The sequence below is a fragment of the Mus caroli genome, unplaced genomic scaffold, assembly GCF_978045245.1.
Source record: "Mus caroli unplaced genomic scaffold, Mus_caroli_1 scaffold_1, whole genome shotgun sequence".
Lineage (NCBI taxonomy): Eukaryota > Metazoa > Chordata > Mammalia > Rodentia > Muridae > Mus > Mus caroli.
The window spans coordinates 63,655,682-63,682,440 of NW_028227256.1; the positions used below are offsets into that span (position 1 = coordinate 63,655,682).

The window sequence follows — 26,759 nt, forward strand, 5'->3', positions numbered from 1 at the left end:
TTAAGACAAGTCATTCATTCTAAAAAACATTGCTTCAAGTCTTTTTTCCTGTGATTCAAGTCTTCGTTACTTCTAGTTTATTCTGATAGTTCCTTGTTTTCCTAGTCTCTCCCTATTGCAAACTGAGACTTTCAAAGGCTCCATAGTAATCATTCTAAAATAGTACTCTATTTCACTTCCCCCGGAGATCATCACTGATTCCCCAACATTACTCTGATTTGTTCACTATCATCCTCATTCCTCCAGAAGAATACTCGTGTGGCAAGGATTGGGTTGTATACTCTTTTAATATAATTTAGTCTCAGCATGACTCTTTAAGGTAGACATTTAGGTTCCTCTCTTTGATTTCTTAAATGTGGTCCACCTATGTTTTCCAAAGCAGACCTCATTTGGAAGGTTGCTTAATAGAAATGGGCACAATTCCTTCCATTCTTAAAAGTATACCCTCTTATGAAAAGGTTTCTCTATCCACAAGGCTAGAGAGACGGCTGCAGTTACGAGTACTTTCTGCTCTCTCTTTCAGAGGGTCAGATTTTGGGTTGCAGCACCCAACTAAGCTTCTATTCCTGTGTAACTCCAGGGCTTGTGCATCTGACCCCACTGGCCTCCATTGGCACCTGCATTCCTGTGCTTTAAAAGATGTTTCTCCATCCTCTTGACTCTGGGACGGACGTGATTTACTTTGTCCTTCACAAAGCAGTGTAAATGATATTTGTGGTTTGTATCTTTCTTCATGTTGTCTTTGGGGCATTGCTCCTAAGAGCAATGAAACCATGAAAGGAAGCCATTTTAACTCTTGGAATATGAGAAGTCCCAGGTGAATGGAACTGAAGCAGACAACATTCTTTACTGTCTGCCAGAAGAACGACTGAGGATAGCTTCTTAGAGCAGGGCACAATAGTGCCCTAGTAAGAAATACAACAGGTTCAAGGTGTAGCTCTATGGCAGAGTATTTGTTTAGAATGAGCAAAAAACCTTGGGTTCAATTCCCAGTGCTGCCCTCCCCCCACAAAAAATACAACTAGGATATCAGTTCACTGTGTTTTACAGAACACATACGTGGAGTGACCAAAATGTGCTACTGCCTCTAGAAAATCATTTTTAATTCTTAGTAAAATTTGATACCATCTAGATTGAACTTCAATTCCATAAGGCATATTTTCTCACAGAAGTAATGGTATGTATGTAATAAATTGAATTTCTTCAACTTGTGAATTCCTTGGAATGTAGAAGTGATGTAGCTAGGAATTCCTTTACCACAATTATTATCTAAAGAAGATATTCTTTATGGGGTAAAGTAGATATGACTCCCAGGTGAGGAAGAGCTGGTTTCTCAGTAGTAGACTGCTATTACTTAAATAATAGTTGTCACCTTTTCTTCATTTAATTGGACACCTCAGACACTCAAATTCACCTGTTTCCTATATCACTATAATTCATTATGTTTCCTACAGATTATTCTCTCTTCCCTCAAGGTACAAGAGATTATCTGAGATACTTCTGTTGAAATGTAATTTGTCTATGTGCCTTATTTTTCCAACATGAATTTAAATCTATATAAAATCAAATTAACTTTGAAATTTTTCTAATTTTTAACCAAAGGATGAACACACCTATAATTATTTTAGATGTTATCCAAAAATATTTTACTTAATTATTTTTAATTAAAAATGGAGTGCCCATTAATCATATAAACAAAGTCTGTAAATCCAATAATCTTGTATTTTAGAAAGGAAAAACATTAAAATAGAAATTTTTGTATATCTATTTGTAAACTACTGTTTGTGCTTCTGAATTATGTTACTAAACCACCCAGCATATAATTAGATAAGCCCTGAAGTGTCAGTGGTGAGCCTTAGGAGCACTACTTTTACCAATTTGCCTTAAAGGTTTATTAAGGAATTTTAGTGAATGCAATCTTAATTTTAAGATTTATTCCAATTTTTAAATTTTATGTCAACTTGAACTGTTTTTGTTTTTGTGACTTGGCTTGTGGATTACATGTTAAAACTGATGAGTAATGGAACAATTACTCTCAAATCCTTTCTTAGTCTTCCCTAGTTTTCTTATGGCTTTTTACTATTTAGGTAAGTAGCTCTTTGAAGTGCAACATAATTCTTCAGAACAACACTGTAAGTGATAAACAAGCTTAAAGGTTATATTTACATAGAAACAAGGGAAGAATAAGGAAAATAAAAGAACTAGAATAGCATAGGCAAAGGGGAACCTTCCATTTGTGAATGTATGTGTAAGTATAATATTGAAAAACAATGAGGCCATCAAGTAGAGAGTGGTCATGCTGGAGGAGGGATAGAGGAAAGGTGAAATAAAATAAAATTTTAATTTAAAATACATTAAATTTAAAATGCCTTTTAAAAATGTAAAAACATTTTAAAGGGGATAGAACACAAAAATGAGATTCCCGCAAATAAAGTTTAGGTAAAAATACTGACCAGGCCATGTTCCTTATATTATAGTGTAATAATTTATAACTTGTGCTATGAATATAAACAATTTTTAGGAAAAGAGTAACTATCCCTGTCCTCACCCCTAATATGAATGAAGAGACTGTAAACAGCCTACAAAAACTTGGGCCTCTCCCCTACTCCTAGCCATATTCTTAGCTAGCTGGCTCTACTTTGGTCAATGAAACATAATATCACCTCAAATCTACTGTTACAATAAGTTTCCTGATTTATTGGTTCCAATCTTATTAAATAAAATCTTTTTTTTTTCCTATTTTTAGGAACTTTTCTTTTTTTATTAAATATTTTCTTCATTTACATTTCAAATGCTATCCCCTTTCCTAGCTTCCTCTCTCAAAGTCCCCTTTACCCTTCCCCCGCCCTGCTCCCTAATCTACCCACTTCCACTTCCTGGCCCTGGCATTCCCCAAATAAAATCTTAAACTAATCCTGATATCTTTAAGTGGAACGAGTTATACTATTCCATAAACTATGTGTACGCCTAATCATCTACCTACCTCCTGCTTATTCTTAACCAACATACAAACAGGCTCTCTGATGGCATTGCCATCTATCCTTAGTTTTGGATGATTTTCCCTTCCCCCACAAATAAATTCTTTGCACCCTTCCCAGCTTTCTTCCTTCCATGTCCACATCAAATGTTCTATTAGCTTCTCACTGTGTTCTTGCAAAGCCTGTCTTTTTGTTTGCTTTTTTTTCATGAACTTCTTTTTAGTTTCCATGACTACCTATACATACTCCCACGTGCATACACATATATAAACATTTAAAGCCAGTTTCGTGTATGAGAGAAAAGATGTAATCATTGGTATTCTGTTGTAAGCTATATTCAGAATTTTACCTTGAAGTCTAGAACTGTCTGTTCTTTCCCACTGTTACAGAGAACTCCCTTTGCCAGGAATTAATTAGGGTGGTTCCCTGGTACCTACAACTGTAATGCCAACTACAACAGAAGGTTGTATGGCAGCAATAAAGAATACCAAGAAGTATCTAAACAGCATTATGGTCAGATAATCATTCTTATTTTGATTACTAATTGTAACGAATATTACTTTAATGTTATTGACTATATTTATGTGTTAAAAATCATACACAGTATTTTTCTGGAGAATATTTTACATCTCATCCATACCTGCCAATGTATTTTCCTAGATTTAAAGACACATCTGTACTGTAGACATGTCAATAATTTTTAATTACATTTTACCAAATGTAAAATCATAGATTCTCTAGGAATAAACCAATATATCCCCATAAGAGATAAGCAGACAATAAATAATATAATCTGCCTAGAGATTTCAAAGTTTCTAGATTTGAAAACTTTATGGAGTTCTAGCAACTGTTAAACTGGTCTGTCTCTCACTAGAAAAGAACAGGCTTCTTAGAGATAACAAACTAAAATGCAACAAGATAAAACAAAAACCAACACAGTTAGACAAAAGGAGGGACTAGAATCAGCCCCACTTTTCACACACTCAAAAGTCCCTACCTCAGAATACTAACTTGAAAGCTATGTGCTCAGGTGACTTGGTGCAATACATTACTTCTACATTTAAAAAAAAAGTACTGTCAGTTTTTGTATGTGCACATACATGAATGTACAGACCACACAGACTGTCAGAGGACACAGGGGGCTATTTCTCTCCTTTCTACTGTGCGTTCACTTACACTGCAAGTACATTTATCCATTGGCTTGTACCGAACCCTGACTGTTTCTAGGCAGAATGCTCAAAGTAACTAATGGTTTCTTGAAATAGGAAATAAAACATTAGCATGAAGATGAACTAGAAGTTACTGATAACACTGAGTCTTTAGTTTCAAGATCTCCAATATCAGAGCCTTTGTGGGACTTGAGAAAAGTACCACATACTAGAGCTCACTCATAGTCCCAGGATTGTCAGGCAGATGAGATGCCGGACTTGTGCATGTTCAAAACCAAAGAACTATTTCACAGACTTTAATCAACAAACTTGCAGTGTATCTATTTGTATTTCACAACTAATCTATGCCATACATTTCCCCAAATTGCAGTTTCTTTTTCTGCCTAGCTTTGTCTGTTGGGTATTTATAGGGCAAATAACCAATAATTTTATTCACAAAATTAAACTTGTTAATACAGAGGAGCGATACTTGAAAACTGTACACACAGAGAAGTCATACCTAAAGCCTCAATACAGGTACTCATACATGTTATTGATGGTGTGTGAGACCTCAAACTTGATTCTAACACCCTAAAGGGGAAGGTTAAGTGGTTTAGAAATGTCACTTGTTGGGATCCACCGGATGGAGTGTGGTAGTTTTAAATGATAACCCCTAGGCATGTCTTTTAGTATGAATTCTTGTCCTATAAATTTTAAGTGTGAGAGTCTCAAAGTAAATCCCACATTCACTGAGTTCAGTCAGTAAATTCATTTGCATTTTGGAAAACCTGGACAATATAAGTTTGTTTGCCATTCTAAAAAAATTGTCCTGAGTGAGATTAGTGCCTCACTCATCCCTTATCAGGTTAGCTTCTTGGTGCAGGTAGGAACTAACACAAATATCCACAACACAATATGCAGAAAATAAGACTTTGGGGTGCTCTCTCCCAAATAGGGTATCTTAATCAACGTCCTCCCCTCAAGGCTCAAGAGTCAACGCACAAAAGGAGGTAGGAAGATTTTAAGAGTCAGAGGTGATGGATGACTCCAGGGAAATAGTGTATTGCAGACTCTGCAGGACTAACACATACATGAATTTGTGTACAAGAAGACCTGCAAGGGCTCATGCCAGAAGGTGTCCAGTACTAGGAGGGGAAGTAGACACAGGGTTCCACCTTTAACCAAGAAGCTATTTGTAACTGATAACTGCCGGCAAAGGAAAAAGTTTTCTCCAATGAACTGTCAATAGGTTTATTTACCCTAGATACCCCAGGGCAGACTGCATACAGGGAGTAATTGACCAACACAAGTGGTTTGTTTTGGAGTTTTTATATGGACTTCTTTTGTTGTTTATTTTGGTATTTTTTTTTGTCTTAATTTTTTGTATGCTTTGATTTTTTCAAAAGAATGAGAGAGAGAAAGAACAAAGTTAGATGAGTAGGTTGGTGGGGAAGATCTGGAAGAAGTTGAGGGAAGGGAAAAAACATGGTCAAAATATATTCTATGAAGAATGTTTTAGTTTGAAAAAAGAAAAATAATTTGGAAGACTGTGAGAAAAGGATCGAAGGTTAAGAGTACATACAGCTCTTCCAGAGGATCTGAGTTCAGCTCCCAGCATCGCTAAAGAGTGACTCACTACCAACAATACTATACAGGGTAACAATATCCCTTGATAAAGGCCTGAACCACCACTGCCAGGCAAGGGAATCCCTTGCCTCTATGGACACCTGCACTCATGTGCACATATCTATACACAGACACATAGCGACCGACAGACACACACACACACACACACACACACACCCCGCAAAAGAAAGCAATCATCTGGAGAATACGTGGAAAAGCCCCAAGACAATATGGGCATGAAAAGAGGCATAGCAACCAACAATGTTTAGACTTCATGTGATTTATTCAATTATCACTGTACTTAATATCAGAGAGACCTTAGGTAAGTAAGTATAAGAATCACTACTCAGGTAATGAAATCAGGCCCAGACTCATGAAAGCTAATAGTAACCAGCTTAAGTCTGCACTCCTGATTAGTTTAAGTAACAGTTAACAAGAAGGATAAGAAGGATAACCATTCTAAAAGTGTGCCATGGGATATATATCCATATCTATGGAAAGATAAATATGACATTTTACCTGTTTATATACCTGACTTTGATGGTCAAGATATGAAGGTGTGATCATAATACCAAATCATCATAGTGCTCTTTTCTAGCCAGCCTGACCACTCCCCCAAAGTTTATTACCACAAATACATTTTACCGGGACCTTTTTTTGGCTTTCCATCTGTATTCATGTCACAAGCCAACTCAAGCTAAATCTCTGTATGTTTCTTTGTCTCTACTTCTATTGGTCTGTCTTTTATTCCTTGCTTTCCTACTGGTCTTTTTCTCTACAGAACTCACAACCTATGAAAATACCTGAGTCACTTTGTAAACATACATATTTACTACTAAGTTTATGAGTTGATGGATCTCAAGAATAAACATGCATAGTGGTGCCCTTAGTTTTAGTTGTATTTCTTTAATGAGTAATGAATTTTCAACTTTATTGGTGACTTACTAGGCTATGCTATTCTTTGAAAGCTGTTCAAGTCTCTTACATTTTTACTGACAAATGTTTTATTTGATAAAATGGAACATACTACTAGCCATTTTAACCAGTATAGCCTATAATTTCTGTTTATGCCAAATTTCATTAGTTTATTTCTTGGAAAATATATTCATAGTAAAAATATATACTAAATATATATTCCTCCTAGATTTAAAACTTTTTGTTTCTTGTTTTATCTTTTTTCTTTTTTTTAGATTTATTTATTTTGTATATGTGAGTACACCATTGCTCTCTTCTGACACACCAAAAGAGGGCATCAGATCCCATTACAGATGGTTGTGAGCCACCATGTGGTTGCTGGGAATTGAACTCAGGACCTCTGGAAGAGCAGTTAGTGCTCTTAACCGCTGAGCCATCTCTCCAGCCCCTGATTTAAAACCTTTTGATATAGCCAGGCATGGTGGCACATGCCTTTAATCCCAACACTCAGGAGAAAGAAGCACGTAGGCCCGTCTGGTTTATATAATAGCAAGTTCCAGGACAACATAGAGGCCCTGTGTCAAAAACAAACAAACAAAACAAATCCTAACATGCATACATAAGTGTGATATGGGTATAATAAATGTTTTCACTTAGTATATTCGCATACATCTTGAGAGAGGAGAGAGAGAAAAGAGAGAGGAGAGAGAGAGAGAGATTACCCAGTCACCCAGCCATGACGACATTTTCCCATTTCTTTTTCAAGCTTGTTCTTTGACATTAAAACCTATCATTTCACCTTTCTCTGACTTGAAGGATAATTCAAGATACACAGCACAGTATTATCAGTCTGAAAATGTAGTAGGTCTTAAAATCTTTCATATCACAGTATCTCTGTCCTTTTTAGTGTGAGCTGGCAGTGTTCCTGATGATACACAATTCTTTTTTTTTTTTTAATTAGGTATTCTCCTCAATTACATTTCCAATGCTATCCAAAATGTCCCCAATACACTCCCCCCCCAGTCCCCCACCCACCCACCCCCACCCCTTGGCCCTGGCATTCCCCTGTACTGGGGCATATAAAGTTGGCAAGTCCAATGGGCCTCTCTTTCCAGTGATGCCGACTAGGCCATCTTTTGATACAAATGCAGCTAGAGTCAAGAGCTCTGGGGTACTGGTTAGTTCATAATAATGATCCACCTATGGGGTTGCAGTTCCCTTTAGCTCCTTGGGTACTTTCTCTAGCTCCTCCATTGGGGGCCCTATGATCCACCCAATAGCTGACTGTGAGCATCCACTTCTGTGTTTGCTAGGCCCCGGCATTATCTCACAAGAGACAGCTATATCTGGGTCCTTTCAGCAAAATCTTGCTAGTGTATGCAATGGTGTCAGCGTTTGGAAGCTGATTATGGGATGGATCCTTGGGTATGGCAGTCTTTAGATGGTCCATCCTTTCTTCACAGCTCCAAACTTTATCTCTGAAACTCTTTCCATGGGTGTTCTTAAGAACACCAAGAGCCTCTATATATTTTATAGAGATCCATGTCCCTAGACCAAAAAGTTCTTTGAAGATTATGAACTGTTAGCCCTATCTTTATACATGGCTTCTGCTGAGATGATTTTTGCTTACAGATGACTTTACTCACAAATCAAAACCACAATATATTTGACAAAAATTTTGGCTTTGGCTCACACTATGGCATGTTATATAACTCTTCCCCAACTGGAGATGAGAATTTCCCAGTTAAGTTCTAGTTCCTTTTTACCTAACAGGTCCTCACACAGTTACCTCTTTCTCTTGTAGTTTACCAGAAGCAGGTAGAAGAAACCAGATCAGAAGTCTCCCTAATTTGCTTGCAAATTTCTTACAGTAACTATCTAGATCCACTGCTCCAGCATCCAGGTTAAAGTGGGCCTGCCAGATAGCCTAGGCAAGGAGATGAGGCTCCAACATAGTGAGAGCCCTTGTCTCAAGGAAATAAGGTGGGTAATAATAGAACATCTTCTATTATTGTTCTGGTCTCTGTAAGCATGTCTACCCTCACATTCATGTGCAAGCACCTCCCCCACACCCCCACCCCGCAAGCACCACACACACACGCCTTCATCTCTTTGTTTTCCAAATTCTAATGTCTTTTCTCTTATAAGAACATTTATCACTAAATTTAAGGTTCATTTTAAGTCCAAAATCACCTTGGTATTAAGTTTCTTAAATAAATATACAAAGACCCTATTAGTAAATAAAAGGATGGCATTTGTATGTCATCGTAAATCAGCAGCTGAGGAGCTTAGCTCTAGAGTATGGACGTCACATCAACATGGCTGCAGAGTTGTTTTCCTGAGAGGCCTAAGAATGAACACTTGTGTGGATTCTTCTTAGTTACTGATAGTTTTTAATGATCTTTGGCTCTAGATCAGTGCTTCTCAACCTGTTGGTTGCTACCCCAAAAGGGGCTGCATATCAGATATTTACATCACAAATCATAACAATACCAAATTACAGTTATGAAGTACAAATGAAAAGATTTTATGATTGGGGTCAGCATAATATGTGGAATATTAAAAGGCTGCAGTATTCTTTGAATCACTTTTCACATGCAAATGTCATTTACCTTAGAAGCATTCATCTGTGTCCAGTTTTACCATTTTTAAAAAGCACTAGTTGTTTTGGCTTAGAGCCCCTCATGATCACCTCTGCAACAAATCTATTTCCAAGTTAGGTCACATCTTAAAGTATTGAGGGATTAGAATGTCAACATAAGTTAAATTGTTGGGGTCACAATTTAATCTATAGTTCATTCTCTTAGGTACATGGGCATCTTTGGGGATCAAAATCTTAATATTAGTTGTTTAAATGTTTTATTCCCATCTCTGCTCCCACGCGTATATTTTTTTTAAAGTCACCTATCCTGTACTTTATACAGTAAAGATGCTCCCCCTGCCCCAACCTAACCCCTGGCGTTTTGCAAGATTTGTCTTTGTCTTTTAAAATTGGAATGTGTTTTAGATATTAGGTAATGGATGGATGGATGGATGGATGGATGGATGGATGGATGGATGGGTGGATGGATGGATGGATATTCAGGCCGATTATTTTCCTACCTTTTTACGTGTTTGGTTTGTTGCCATTAATTTTGGAAATTTCTCATTATTTCAAATATTTTTCTTTTGTCCTATTCTTTTTTGATATTCCAATACATATCTGACACTGAAACTACCATCTGAAACTACCTCATAGTTCTGACATGTTCTGTTTCATTTTTAATATTCCTTTTTCTGTTTGAATTGTTTCTAAAGTTTCAATAGCCTCTGCTCTATATGTGTTGATCTGTCCTTTGCCATATCCAGTCTGCTGATGAACTCACCAGTAGCAAACAAATTTCAATGTTTTACATTTTTAGCATAAACCTTTGGTTCCTCTTCATTTTTCTTCTCTTTATATTACAAGCCTATTACGTTCTTTTTTAACTTATATACTAAAGACCCTAATATACTAATATTCTTATACTATACCATAATACTCTTAATTAAGATTTTTCCATATGACAAAATATGACCATTTCTCATACTTGAGGTTAGTTCTAATAATTGTTTTATCTATTCTTCGTAATATGCCTTGGAGATTTTTGTTAAATACTGAGCATGATTTACCATGTCATAGGAGGTAAGTGAACCTTTTATTATTCTTATGTTATAGAAACTAAGAGTAATAATTGCTATTGCTATGGGTACCAAATACTTCAGAATATCACTTTATTAATATATATTCATCGGAAAAATATGAGTTAATTATGACATTCCTATGTACATAAGATATTCTTTGATCTTATCTGTTCTCTTTACCCTCTCCTGTTCCCATTCTTGTCTCTTAATGATCCTCTTTCTCTTCCCAAATAGTCATACTTTGTTTTCAACCTTTTTTTAATAAAAAATAAAAAAATCTAGATTCTAAATATGAGAGAAAACATGAGACAAGCAGTTTTCTGGGCCTGTTTCTTTCTTTGTTTGGTTTGCTTTTACTTAACATGATGATATCTAGTTCCATCTTACTTTCCTGCAAATGATATAATTTGTTTCATTATGATTGAATAATTCACTCTGTGTGTGTGTGTGTGTGTGCCCATTAACACCTGTGGAAAGACAATCACTGGGATAGGCAGAGATAAAATTAATTTTCTTACCAGTATGCTGACTTCAGATGTATGCCTAGGAGCTACGGTAGAGCATGAGATTATGCTATTTTTAGTTCTGGATCACATATTAATTTGTCATATTTCTCAATATCACAATCAAGAACAATTATTCTGTCTGATCAACACTCATGTTTAAGTTAGAGTTATACACCCCTGCAGCTGGCTTTGATAACTTGGATGAAATATTTTCTGATTGTTCAAAAATAAAATTATAAACTTCTGACAACAGATAGGAATGGTTGTTGTACTTTTAAGTCTATGCAGATATTCTATTCTACAGTCTCTTCAATCCTCACCCCAGGATTATTAACCACTCTCTATTCTTGCCAGTCATTCTTTACTTTATCATCCATTCTGTATTTAACACCCTGTCCTGTCTACCTGCCAGTCTATATTTACTATGTGTCATCAGTGGGAAATCATGATGCATGTACTTTTTGTTTTGTGTTGTCTTGTCTTGTTTTGCTGTGAGACATTGTCTGATCTAGGCCACCATAGCTTGGAGCTCTCTGTGTGGCCCAGGATGACCTTGAACTTTTCATCTCTTGCCTCTACCTCCCAAATGTTGAGATTGCAGGTATGTGCCAATATGCCCAGTTTTATGAAATCCTGAGCCTCAAACCTCAGGGGTTTGCAAATTACCAAACATTCATATATAGCATTCATAAAACTTGGGTTCAACTCCCAGCAAAGTCATAATCCAGGCACTCTAGATATGAAAACAGGAGGATCAGTTCAAGACCATGCTTGGTTTACTAACACAGTAAGTTAAGGCCAACATAGTATACATAAGACCTGTTTCAGAAGGGAAGGAAGCTGGGAAGCAAACAAACAGGAAAGCAGGAATAAAGAAGGGAAGGAGAAATTATGGATTTTGATACTCAAATATTCCTACATATGGCCAGAAGAAGTTTATTCAGCTAGCTCCTGAATACTCTAACAGGATTCCGTATTTTCTTCTAATGCTTCTGTGGTTCTAGTAATCCACGCTAATCTTAGACCTTTTATTCACCTGAGCAAATATTTCTAAGACAAACATGTAGAACATTTTAGTATTACCTGTATATTTTAGAAATCACCTTGACATTTAATTTTCTTACAAAGTTAGTTTAATTTACTTACAAAACAGCAACATACTGTAATTTAATGACAAAACAGCAACCTACATTTGGTTTTTTGGGTTTTTTTGTTTTGTTTTCTTTTTGTTTTGAAACCAGGGGTGCAGTTTATAGCTCAGTATAGAGTGCAGGTTTAGCATGCAGGGGGCCACGTTAAATCTCCAGCAAAGAAAACAACAATTATTTCTTTAAAAAACAAAATAAGAGAAATTTCAGAATACTTCTTTGTTTAAAAAAATGCCAATTTTATTATCGGTATGTTATCTAATTTATAAACTGTATCTCTGTATGTAATTATTCTAAGTATCTATGTATAACTCACATCCAGTTGTACTCAAAAAATACTTGTAGTGAAATCTTTCTTCATGATTTCCCAAATGCAGCCTTACCTCAGGAGTCCAGTAAAAAGTGGGACTCAATCTGTAGAGTTTTCTCTTATGGAAACTTTGAAGGGGCCTTGTTCGGGCAGCTGTACTCATGATAGCCAAGGATGGAGATTTCAATCTTGTCCTGTCTTTTCTCCTTTTCTTACTGTGCTTCTGATTAAGTAACCAGCTACTGGAGGAAGAGAGCTCATCTAAATTCTCTGAAGCACTGAAATGTATGAAATAATTGGAGATGGGGGTAAAATAAAATGAACAAAAGCACAGAAAGCTAAATGTAAATTTTATGGTTTATTATGATACAAGAGCATTCAGTTTTAGCCAATTTTACTATAACAATAAGTAAAATAATTGACATTACTGGAGAATTACATAGTAAAAAAATAGAAATAATCTGAATTTTCTGCTGCAAAATACACATCTTCAAAGCTAAAACTTTGCTTAGTATAAAATTAATATTCCTTATAAATCATTAATTCACATCCAACACAGTTTTAACAATTTATGCCAGTTTCTTCTTGCATGTCGGTGAAGTACATCAAAACCACTCATCCTTGCACCTTTCATTACTCTTAACTAAGCATACCAAATCTTAGTGAATTCTCATACAGCTACATCCTATTACAGTTTAGATACAGACATACCAACTATAAAATAATGAAAGAAACTATGCATGGAAAATATAGTTTTATAGTTATACTTTATATGAATTTTAGCATTATATTTAATACTTGTGAACTCAAGTTCCTGGAAATTTTACCAACTGACTGAAAACTTCATAATTATGTTATAATAATTATGTTACAGATCAAGAGAGAATTATCGTAGGGTATCTTTAGTCCCTTAATAGCCATTTGTTACCCATCTCCAAATCTGATCTGGTTTTATTTTGAATAGCAGTAAAAAACCTCTGTAATATATTAGTAATTAAGTTATTGCCAGACCAATGGGTTCCACCAATGGGGGAATAATGTCAAGGGACAGCCCCTGAATCACTACCAACCGCCCCTGTGTTGCTGTCACTGTCCTACCTGAGTGAGTCTCCAACCCTGTATATGGGAAAAGTTCCTTGATGTTTCTGAAATTGTTTCTACATTTTCTATTGTTTCTATATCATGGAAGGCAACCTAAATCTGTCTCTGGATGTTAGGAATTTTGGAGAGTTATGTGGACACATCTGACTTCATTTACATTGTATATTGCATATTATAATAACATACTAACATAAAATATATAATAAATTATTTACTGATATAAAGTAAGCTTTTCACACACAACAGGTTCCAATTCCAACTTGATTTATGCAGGTCAGCACAAATTGATTGAATAGTCTAACACGTGGATTGGAGATGGGCTAGGTAGACTCAAAGTGACAAACTGCCTACTAGCTAAAGGGTGATACAGTTGTAGTGGATTATGGCAGAGCATTCTGTGACCACTCAAAAACTGCTGGCACAACTACAGACTATCCTTTGCTTCATTATAGTGGTATCTCCATATCATTAGCCTTGCAAATTTGCTTGCTTCTAGCATGTATCTGATAAAATACTACATCTGAAGAATCCCACAAAGGGCAGAAAAGCTGAGTTAACCCTATGCCAGGATGGACACACACACACACACACAACTTCATTGAATTCCTTCCTTTCCTCTATCTTAATTCACCAATATTCCTCTATTCATTTTAAGTTTGGGCATAGAAGGAGCTACTGGGGATTTAAGATACATTTCTTTCTGAGAAACCAGCTATTACTGCTTTATCATGTAACTTGTGACAAACTTGCTCCAAATTCCTTGTTATTTCATTAATGTTGACAAGCACCTAGAAACACTGAATACAGGTCTCCATCTGGTTCCTTTATCTCTGATATATCTGTAACCTCCATTTGGAAGTAACAATATTACTATATTGCTCGTAGTCAATATGTAAGTTCTAAATAATACTATTTGGCTTAAGAACTATTGGTGTTTGTAGGTAAATATAAGTTACGGTTGGTTTTTCTGTTAGCTAGAGAGATAGCTCAGTCTGTAAAACACCTGTTGAGGAAGCACAAGAACCTGAGTTTGGATCCCTAGCACCCTTGTAAAACCCAAGCACAGCAGTGCTGTGCCCCTGTGTTTTATGCATAACCTCAATAGTGGGGCTAGGGACAGGCTTAGATGGAATCTAGAACTCAGCAGAATGGATTCACTTCAGGTTCATGAAGAGTGCTTGAGGAAGACACCCAACGCAACATGCATGAACATAAGACAACAAGAACATATATCATACCCCAATACATTCATACCCACACAAAAGATACTGTTTTCTACAATAGAAATATTACTTTTAAATCATATTACAGCTACTGTAAAAATATTCTTCTAGAGTAAATGAAACAAAACATTCAAGAATGCTGGTATAAGCAATGGCAAACCAAACAAAGAAGCTTGGAGAGTATGTCAATGAGAACAAAACCAAGAATTAAACAGGCAAGACAGTAACTGTAATGCATTAAACAAATATCTCACTGATATTTGTAGCAATTGGTAATAACACAAAAGCTGTCACCTAAAGTCTTTTGCCAGTCCAAGTGACACAGGTTAGTAATGCTAGTTACTCAAGACACCTTGGCAGTGAATCAAACTAAGTTCAGGCCTGCCTGGGATATAGGATAAGGCAAAATCTGGCCTAGGCAACTTAATGAAACCCTATCTTAAAATGTAAAAAGTACAAAGTGCCAGGATCACAGATAATGGGGTTTTTGTTTGTTTGTTTAGTTTTGTTTTGTTTTTTAGTATAGAGCCAAATAAAATGTGGCTTTTAACTAGTTAATAATTGAGATGTAAAGACTGTCAAACACTTGATCTAGTTCCAGAAGTATAAGTAAGAAAAAAAAAGTGGTGGTGTACATCTTTAATTCCTCACTCACTTGAGAGGCAAAGGCACACTCTCTGAGTTTGAGGCCAGCCTGCTCTCTAGAGTGGGTTCCAGGACAGCCAGGGCTACACAGAGACCCTGTCTTGAAAACTGAAACGTGGGAGGAGGAAGAGCCTAGAATATATATCAATATTTACAGCACTTGCTTAGAATGTGTAAGACACAGTACAAAATAAATATTTAAACTATAGTCTTTTAATGAAAAATCGACTTAGGAGACTTACTAAATCCCAGTTATGCTGCTGTTGCCTAGTATCATGGAGATCCTGCAGCTCTGGATCTACAGGACCAGCCCTTTCATGTGCCCCAGAGGTTTACAGATAAAGTAGACTTTAGGGTTGGCCAACTCGAAGCCGTAGCCTGGGTGGTAGCTGGGATGGTGAGTGTTCCAGCTCTTCCTTTCCTACAGCACCAGGGCAGAAGGCAGACACCTAGAACTAGAGCACTGCCCCATGTATACAGAACATTTGAAAGTGAAGATGTGTGGAGAGAGGGAGATACTGTGGGACACGCTTTAACACTACAGCTTCCACAAGATTTGTTCTATGCTTTGTGTTTGTTTTTGTTTTTGTTTTTTTGTTTTTTTGTTTTTTTTTTATTTTGGAGAGGAGGTTTGCAAGGACAGAGGGTAGATACGAGGGGAGAGAGATGAACAGCACTTGGATACATAATATGAAACTAACAAATTATCAGTAAAAAGTTTTTTTTTAAAAAAAAACAAGATTATCTAAAGGATGAAAAGTTGAATGTGATTAGGAACTTGGTAACAATAATAAATTATGCTGTGTATTTGAGAAGTAGAGTTAGGAGGTTCAAAAACTCAAAACTAAGGTAACAAAATATGATAAAGAATATCACAAAAATATACACAACTGTTTAGTGTTAAAATAGTGGCCTCCAAAATTTGTTTTTAAAATATTTCTGAAGTGAACAATCATGTCAGAAATAACTTAGATGAGTTAGCAAAATATTGAGATAATTAAGCCTAGAAGTAGGAAGCTTTCTATGTTCAATGGAGAAAAAAAGAAACTGATAATTATAGAATTATTTCCCTCTGGATATTACCTTCAAATGAGACTTTTTATTTCTTTTTATAGTTGTTTTTGAGAAAAGCTTTTACTATATAACCCAAAGCTAGCCTCAAACTTACTATCCCCGAGGTTGGGGATAACAGGCATGTACTGCATCGCCTGCCTAAAGAGTATATCTTAATCTACTTGGACTTGAGCTTTATACACTGGATCGAATAAAAGAGAAAGTGGGAGAGAGCCTTGAACTCATTGGCACAGGGTGGGGCTGTTTCCTAGACAACTCCACTGACTCAGGGTCTAAGATCAAAATTTGATGGATGGAACTTCATGAAACTGGAAAGCTTCTATAAGGCAAAGGACACAGTCCATTGAAAAAATCAGCAGCCTATGCATTAGAAAAAAAACTTCACTAACTCGACATGCAAAAGAGGGCTAATATCCAACATATATAAGGTGCTCAAGAAGTTAACCTTAAAAAAAAAAAAGCCAATAAAAAGTGGGGTGTAGAATTCACAACAGAGGACTGCCGAATGGCTGAGAAGCACTTAAAAGAAATGTTCAAATCCCTAGTAATCAGGGAAATGCAAATCAAAATGACCCTGAGATTCGACATTACACCAAGGAGAATGGCTAAGATCAAAACCTCACGTAACAGCAGATGCTGGCGAGAACATGGAGAAAGGAACACTCCTCCATTGCTGGTGGGATTGCAAGCTGGTACAACCACTCTGGAAATCAATCTGGAGGTTCCTCAGAAAATTGGAAATAGATCTACGTGAAGACCCAGCTATACCACTCTTGGGCATATACCCAAGATGCCCCACCATGGTAAAGGGGGACATGTCCCACTAATTTCATAGCAGCTTTATCTGTGATAGCCAGAAGCTGGAAACAACCCAGATGTCCCACAGTGGAAGAATGGATACACAAAGTGTAGTCCATTTACACAACAAAATAATATTCAGCTAATCATGAGATTTGCAAGCAAATGGATGGAACTAAAAAATATCATCTTCAGTGAGGTAACTCGGATCCAAAAGGATATGAATGACATCTACTCACTAATAAGTGGATATTTGCCAAAAAAGTAAAGTACAATCCACAGAACTCAAGATTAACACACAGAAGAGCCCAAGTGAGGATGCCTCAATCCCTCTTGGGGGGAAGAAGAAAGCAATAGTGGGGAGCAAAGTGAGGAAAGCAACTGGGTTGGAGAGGGAAGGGGGAGGGGAAAAGAACAAGATCAGGTATTGGAGTGCGGGGAACAGGAGCAAAGCCCCAAGGACCAGCAGAATGAATGAAAATATGCAAGCATGGGAGGTGGGGGAACCCTCTAGAATCAACCAGAGACTTGGTAGGTGAGATACACTCAGTACTCAAAGGGAGAGAACTTAAGTGCCCAACAGTGGGCAGAAGAAACTTGTAGTCCATGTCTAATAGAAAGACAAGGCATCCGGTGGATGGATGGGGTTGCCATCACATAGTCAAAAACTCTGACCTAGAACTGTTCCTGTCTAAACAAACTGCAGGGACAAAAATGGAGAAGAGACTGAAGGAAAAGATGGACCCAAATTGGGATCTATCTCAAGAGATGACTCCAAGGCCTGACAAGTATTACTGATGCTATCGTGTGTGTATAAACGGGCCTAGCATGGCTGCCCTCTAAGAGGCCCAACAAGCAGCTGAGACAGAAGCAGGTATTTATGCCCAACCAATGGACTGAAGTCAGGGACCCATGTGGTTGAATTAGGGAAAGGCTGGAAGAAGTTGAGGAGAGTGGCCCCATAAGAAGACCAACAATCTCAACTAACCTGGACCCCAGATATCTCTCAGAACAAGAACACTAAGCCACCAACCAGGCAGCATACACTAGCTGGTACAAGCTCCTCCTGCCCCACAAAACATATACAGCAGAGAATTGCCTGCTTTGACCTCAGTGAAAGAAGATGCACCTAACCCTGGCGAGATTTGAGACCCCAGGGAGTGGGGAGGTCTGGCAGGGTGGGATAGAGAAGAGGTGAGGGAGAGGAGGAATGGGATGAAGAACTGTCAGAGGGTGTACCAGGAGGGGGATAACAACTGAAGGTGATTTAAAAAAAAAAAAAAAGACATCTTAAAAGCATGACAACTAAACAAAAACCCAAAATGCAGAAAGCCAGTGATTGCCAGTCAAACATTATTCTTTATCTGTGCTCAGAAAAACCTAGGGTTTTCTATCGTTTGAAATTTTGGAAACATACACAAAAAGAAAGTGGGGAGGAGTTAAGGAAATAGGGAGCCAGCTTCACAAGCATTAGAACAGGATTTTGGATTGCTCAGAAACCATGAGAGAAATATGGGATGACTATTTACCTGTAAACTCAGCAATAGCATGACAATAGACAACAGGACTGTCCTTGCAAGCTAGGTCTACCTGGTAAAGATTCCTTTCCCAAAAGGTGAGAGGTACCGGAAGGCCAACCCCTAAAGTTGTCCTCTGACATTTATAGGCATACTGGGCACATGGACACATGGGTACCCACATGTACCACCACATACAACTAAAAGAGAAATCACTTCAAACCCTGCCTACTAAGATGAAGTACTGTTTTCATTAACATTTTACTGTATATCCCTCAAATATTTTTTCTAAGAAATGACTGTAGAATACATTTTGTATTCTCATTTTGCCAATTAATAGTGCAAAACAAAACTTCTTATATAATTACATATTTTCTAGACATAACCTCCCTGAGATAAAATTATGTTTTCCACTTCCATCATTAGAGATAAAAAGGAAAAGAAGCCATTTTACACATGAAAGTAACTCCTACTGGCACTACTCTTTAAGGACACAGCGGGAAAGGTTTATTTCCCCATTGGCATCACACATCTAGCTAATATGATTACTGTCATATACAGAAAGCACTGACTCAGAAAACACTGCTATCAAACAACACTCTTGGAATTGGGAAATGACTACTGAAACATCCTTATGGTAACATTATTTCTTTATGTTGTGATTATTTTGACAACAGACCTTGGTTTTTAAATTATGACACCCATTTAGAAGGAATGGTTTCATTTACATGAGATAATTACCATTAATGAAAATAAATAGTATGGTAGTGATTCACTAGAATTTAATTTCATACCCCATTATGGAACTCATTAAGACAAAAAATAAACCACAAAATTTAGACCTTGTTTCAAATAGAAATTTACTTTCTCAGAGATAATACCCAAGGATGTCATTAGAGCATCGTATGTTCATTTCAGAATAACAGTTCTAAAAGCGTATAACCACCTCATTGACAGAATGGAATCCTCAATTTTTTGAAGACTTAATAATACTTATATTTGGTTCTTAGTGCCATGATTAATAAGGTAAAAAATAATTACAATTATACAACTCTCAGATGGTGCCCTTAAATAATAAATGAGTTAGAAATCAATAACACATGTACAGATAAGTTCCCCCCAAAATAACAGTGATTTTGAAGACAATATGAGAAAAAGTCATCAAGTACTTATAAAAATGATTTAAAAAATATATATATCATAAATAGTAAGTTTTATATGACCCACCCCAAAAGTTATCTTAAAAAATGGCTAAACTTTTAAATTTTAAAATTCTTCTATAATATGCAAAGTTATGATATAATGTAAGGTAAAGCTAGAATGAGTACATTTTGAGAGAACTAAAATGTTTTATGTGTGAAAGTCCTGGTATAACATTTCAGCTACATAGAATGCAGCTAAAACTCACAAAAGGCCTCATTGAACCAAAGAAGGTTTCAATGTTTGCAGGCCTTCTTGCTTACTCAAATTCCTTTTGAGAAGCATTCTCTTCCTTTAGAATTTTCCTTACTACAGTACAGATATTTCTTCTGCTTTGAATTTCTTGTTTTCTTTGAGATTTTTCTTTTGAAGTATATATATATATGTGTGTGTATACATATATGTTTGAATGCTTATGGAGAGAAGAAAAGGATCTCTTGAGTCGGGTTTCTTTGAGCTGCTGTTAGGATCAGGAAACCTAATCCCCATGATAGGGCAGCAAGCTCTGGAAACTGCTGAGCATCTCTCATGCATCACTCTTTGTATGTTCTAATCCGGAGGCAAGTTAGATGAGAAGCAAAACTTGAAGGAGATAGGCATGAAAGCAACAGGGTACTGATGTGACTATTTCAGAATTAAAATAAGAACAATCTCTCTTTTATTTTTATTCTTTGATACAAGATCTACATCCCAGAGGAGCATCATAACCCTGATCCTCCTGCCCCAACTTTCTCAGTGCTACAATTAGAAATGTGGCCCTTCACATCCAGTTTCTATCATACTGGGAATGGAACCTAGAGCCTCATGCAGGCTAACACTGTATCAACTGAGGTACAGCCCCAGTCTACCCCCCAATGTTTTTTTAAGAATGTCAGTTATCTGCAAAAAATTGCAACGCATATTGGCATGGTGTGGGTCCTGTGTCTACCAAATATCTACATGCTAAGAGTTGGTAAACAGGCTGGCATTAAGGGAGGTGGTAGAATCTTTAGCAGTAAGACAGAGAAGTTCTTGAGTCATAAGAGGTATGACCTTCTTGAGAGCCCAGACTCTGTGTCTTCCTTTATGCTCCCTGGTTCCTGATGAGAGGACTGCTTTTTTCTACCAAATATGTTTGCCATGCTGTGCTTTCTCATTGCCAGCCGCCAACTGACTGTGAACCTTGAAAACTGCAAGCCAGGATAAATGGATCCTAGTTCAAAGTTGATTATCCCAGGTATTTTTTCCTATACTGAAAGATGACCAACAAATATTTCATACATTCAGTATTCATTCCCATTCATAATATGTCATTTGCTGATCCAGGTGTTCAAACTAAAACAATAAACCACAATTTAACAAGACAAACCAAAGAAATCCTACTATTTTGAAGCTTATATAAAATCCAAAACAGAAGACAAAAAAAGTACATATGTAAAAACATTAACAAAACAAATCCCAATTGTCAGCTGATATTCATGACCACTCATGAAATAACTTGACTGTTCCCATGTATTTTCTTTTAGTAGTAACTAAATGTAGAGTTTCAAACATGCTAAGCAAATGTACTATAACTGACCCACATTCTCCAGCTCTTGCAATGCTGCTGCACCAGCTTTGTAGGTGAGTAGAATGAAAGAAATGCATTCCCGTGCTTATTTTGACTATTCTCTTCCAGTAATATAGAAAAAATACGCAAGGTTATGATGCTACTAGCTAGCTAAACTGGGATTAGCTGAACTTTCTAACTCTAAGTTTTGAGTTTGGTTTTGGTCTTATTTTTACTTATGAGTATATATGTGTGCATATATCTTGTGAGGGTATGTGAACATATTAGTACAGGTGCCTGTGGAGTCCAGAAGAGACTATCATAGTCTGTGGAACTGCAATTACAGGATGTTGAGAGCCATTTTGCTTGGATGCTGGGAACCAACTTCAGATCCTATGTAAGAGCAGTCTGTGCTCTTGCCCACTGAGCCATCTCACCAGCCTGTTTGTCTTAAGACAGGGTATCACTGTATGTCATTTGGCCTTAAATTACAATCCTCTCAACTCAGCCTTCCAAGTACTAGGATTGTAGGCATGACCTACCATGCCTTAGTGGCTCAAAAATGACATTTTTAGCAATCAAATTTTTCTTTAGACCATTTTATCAGCCTTTAAAATTATGTATTTATCTGAATGATTATGATAGCATCATTGATTTCCTCAACTGGAATCTACTCTACCACAAGATCAATGCCCAGATCCAGTTTTGTTCAAGATTATATACCAGTGCATAATTACCATATGATCATCAAATATCTGTAGATCATATGTGAAACATATATACATATATATGTATATATATATATACACACACACACATACATACACTAATATAGTCATGGCTACAAGCATAGTTTAGATAAGCAAAATGACATAGAAAATATATTAGCCTGAATACAATATCCATTCATCATTTTATGAGTCAACTTGTAATTGACTTTCACTGTGAATCCACAAACCAGGATTCTTGTAAATGAGAATATCATAGCTGCCCAAAAACCAGCAAGACTTACATTCCAATTAAGTCTCAATGATACAAAGGATGACACTCAAAAATTAAGTAAAACCAGTAGAAAACTATTTTAATGATAGAACCAGGCATAAATGACAGCATAAAGAAAACTGGAGAAATATTTTAAACCATGATTTCAATATAATCAGAAAAATTAAAGAGAATTTTTTTACTTAAGACCAATGTCATTTGAGAATGGAATGGCTACTTAATATGATTTTCATTGCGATATGCATATTCTACTTTGCTATACTGGAAATTTCTTAATATAACTAATACGATTATGAATATAAAAATCAATGTAAAATTCTAGTGATATATGCCAATGTTCTGTGCCCACCTCTTGATCTATGTCTTTTTAAGTTACAATGAACTGGAGACCAAGGGAAAAACTATACCAAACAGAAATCATGGAAACAAGGCAGTACTTGCAGAGCTAATACTATCCATGGCGTGAAATCATGGTAACAAGGCAGTACTTGCAGAGCTAATACTATCCATGGTATGAGTTTCAGAAGCACTAAAATTCCTAGAAATGTACCTCCTCATGGGAAGCTTTTATGACTGCATTAATTCCATGAACTCTTTTGTCTAAAACTACCTATGACCCACTGATTGGACTATTGTAGTCCTTAATGTGGAAGAAAAATGGTTGTATTAGGTATTGATCAACAAAGTCAAAATAAAATAAGCCAAATTCAGAAACCAAACTACTCCAGTGACACCTACCTTCTGGAAATGCCATTAGCCAGACATCTGTGGCTACAGGATTTGGAAGAGAGGGGTGATGAAGTTGGAGACAAGTTGAGAGGGGCAATCAAACTGTTAATGATCTCAGTCAACTGTGCACTCTACAAAGAAACAGTTAACACTTTAGTGTAGCTAAGCATCATGAAGATCCTGAATTCTGTCCTGAGAATACTTATATTGTATTTATTGATTTACACATACTGAAGAACTCTTACATCACTAAAATGACGCCTATTTAGTCATAGTGTTTGTTTTTTAAAAATGTGTTCCCATTGGCCTACTTTCTCCATCAAGACCTCACCTTATGACCAAATTACACATCTATTGGTTAATCTGCTCAGGATCTAAATGATCCAATCTCCTCTCAAGGACTGGGATTATGACCTAGGGACTAATGCTGAATGCATGTGACTTTTGGAGGAACATTTCATATCTAAATCTTGCCAAGCAGTTTAAGAAGCAAAAATGTATCTAAAGTTATTTCATAAAGCAAGAACTCTACTTACCTGTTTCTCTATGTTTCGAAGAAGTAGTGTAGGGCTGCTTGGTGACATCTCAAAATCGTGTTCTGGTAAAGGCTCTTCACACCTCTGGGGAACCTGAGAATTCACTGAAGTGTTTAATGAAACTGCTTGGTTTGAAAACTGTATTTGTTTTTTCAAAATGTCTTTTGGAAGCTGACATTCTTCTAAGATCACTATCCCCTAGGGGGTAAAAAACAGTAAAGTGATCACATCCTACTATCCTCATAGGAAACATAAGAAGAAGAATTGAAAATATAGTTTATATGTCTAAAAAAGCTGGCTGATTGGGCTGGGAGAGATGGCTCAGCAGTAAAAGTGTGTGCTATTTATTCTTTCAGAGGAACTAGTTTGCTCCCAGCACCTGTCAGGCAGTCTCCAACCAGGGGCAGTCTCCAACTCCACAACTCCAGCTCCAGGGCATCCAACAGACTGTTATGGCCTCTGTGTGTGGTATGCACAGGCGCGCGTGCGCGCATGCACACACACACACACACATGGAAAATTTTAAAAACAGTATATTTTATGCCCTGTGTGATTAGACCTCTAAGGAAAGATAGTAGACTAGAAACTGCCTCTATGTGTCTATGCCATAGTTACAGAAAAGTGCCAAGATTTAAAAAAAAAATAAATATAAGTAAGTAAATAAATAAAAGGCCTTAATCCAAAGAGAAAAGAGGGAAAAGAGCTTTGGAAATCCACCAAAAAAAGTGATAGAGCATCTGAAAAAAAACAGCAGAGAAACAAGTGATAGACTGAAAAAAAAGGAAGACGAGCCACACAAGTAAGCCAAGCCAAAGAAATGAAGAACCTCTATAATGAAAACCACTGGAAAAAAGAGGTAGACATTACAAAATGGAAAGACACCCTTGCTTGTGGGTTGTTAGTACTAACATTGTGAAAATGACAGTTTTGAAGAAATATATTTACAGATTCAGTGCAATCCAAATCAAAATTCCAATCTCAATCCTCACAGAAACAGAAGGCATTCTAAACTTCATATGGAATCACAAGATCCCAGCTATCCAGAGCAATTCTGAACAAGAAAGGAACAGTGCTGCAGGGAGTTCAATTCCAGATTTGAGATAAACTACAGAGCCACAGCAGTAAACACAACCTACAGACACAAACCAGGCATAGGGCCAATGGAACAAAATGCAAAGACCCAGATAGGACCACATCTAACTTCAGCCACTTAATATTTAACAAAGAGACCAAAAACACACGCTGGGGTAAAAAAAAACATCTTCTCAAATAGTTCTGAGGAAATTGGATGACCACATGGAGAAGAATGGAATTAGGCCCATTTTTTTTTTTATCACCTTGCTTGAAAACTATAAGTGGATCAAAGACAAACATGAGATCCAAAACTACTAGAAGAAAATATAGGGAGTGCCCTACATGGTTGGGGGTAGGAAAGGTCACCATTTTCCCCAAGAAGCAAGGCTTCGATTGTTTAGTGAGATTTCACAGAAGCAACAAGCCTCTGCACAGCTAAAGAAAGAGCCAGGTGAAGAGGAGGACCACAGAATAGGAGAGACTCTTCACCAGCTATCTGACAGAGGTTTAATATCCACAACATAGAAAGAACTAAAAAATACAAAGAGGAGTCTGTGACATGAATGGAGAGTTTTCAAAAGAAGAAAAAATTACTAAGAAATATCTCAAAAACAGTTCACCATCCATAGCAATTAGCAAAATCTAAATCAAAACTTTGTGATTTCATCTGATCCTAGTGAGAATGGCAGGAATCAACAAACAACCTACATCAAACACTGGAAGAGATGCAGGGAAAAGGACTCGTTTACTGCTTTGGGTATTGCAAATGGGTACAGGTACTGTTGAAATCAGTGAAGAGAACTCTCAAAAGGTTAAACAATATATATATTGTATGACTCAGCTATACCGCCCCTTGGCATATGCCCAAAGGGTTCAACATCCTACTCCACAGAAATTTGTTCAGCTTTGTTCATTGCTGTTCTACTCACGATAGCTAGGAAATAGAAACAAAACATAAACCAAAAACTGGAAGACCTACTCCTTGATTCTAAAATGACTAGAATAACCAAAATAGTATAATAGCAGTATAAACCTAGGCAGACGTATAGAACATAGAACAAAGAACAGAGAAATAAAGTATTTGCATATATGGTCAAATGACTTTTGAGAAATAGTGTCAAAGCCTGGCATGGTGGCGCAGGCCTTTAATCCCAGCACTCGGGAGGCAGAGGCAGGCGGATTTCTGAGTTCGAGGCCAGCCTGGTCTACAAAGTGAGTTCCAGGACAGCCAGGGCTACACAGAGAAACCCTGTCTCGAAAAAACCAAAAAAAAAAAAAAAAAGAGAAATAGTGTCAAAACCATTCAACAGAAAAAGCAAAGTGTGATCTTTCAACTAATGCTCCTGGGAAAACTGGAGATCTACATGCAAAAGAACTAACTCCACATACCAAAATTAACTCAAAATGGACCAAATACCTCACTAGAAGATCCTTGAAGAAAATATAAGAACACCAAAGTCACAGATAAAAATACAATAGATAAAATAGACTTCATAAAAATAATAAAGTAAAAAGACAACAAACAAAAGAATAAAGATAAGAAAATCAAATACTATGTAAGCAATTATTATCAAGATAAAGACACCCTATAATACAGCAACAACAAAACCACTCAGAAATACACAAAAGGACTGATTTATAGACATTTCTCCAAAGAACATATACAAATAACCAATAAACATAAAAAATCTTAAACACCATTAATATTAGGAAATTGTAAACTGAAATTGAAAAGAGATACCACCTGACATTCAGTATTATTATCACTTAAAAAATAAGCAAAAAACCAAAATGTTGGCCACAACTTAGAGAAATGGGAACTATTGTATACTATAGTTCATTAAAAATTAAAAACAGAATTATCATACAATCCTCTAACTCCATTTCTGGATGTATGGCCAAAAGAATTTTTTTTTTTTTTTTTTTTTTTTTTTTTTTTTTTTTTTTGGTTTCTTTGTTTCTCAGAAAGGATCACACCATTGAGCCCTGGCTGGCTTGGAAATCACTACCTAGGCAGGGAAACCTGTACTCAAAGAAA

At 36.6% G+C, this 26,759-nt stretch overlaps 1 protein-coding gene across 9 annotated transcripts in view; it reads right to left on the reverse strand.

Annotated features, from left to right (window-relative positions):
- The window catches only part of Kansl1l (KAT8 regulatory NSL complex subunit 1 like), a 91,729-nt gene that overhangs the window by 25,845 nt on the left and 39,125 nt on the right, over positions 1-26,759 (reverse strand). For 7 of the 9 annotated variants that reach the window (XM_029476690.2, XM_029476685.2, XM_029476681.2 and 4 more), the window contains exons 4-6: positions 23,648-23,845; positions 23,121-23,242; positions 12,368-12,572 (exon numbers count right to left, since the gene is read on the reverse strand). In XM_029476690.2, the coding sequence (XP_029332550.1) occupies positions 12,368-12,572; positions 23,121-23,242; positions 23,648-23,845 (525 nt within the window). The remainder of the gene's footprint in view (positions 1-12,367; positions 12,573-23,120; positions 23,243-23,647; positions 23,846-26,759) is intronic. The other 2 variants (XM_029476682.2, XM_029476692.2) reach the window with 1 other exon arrangement.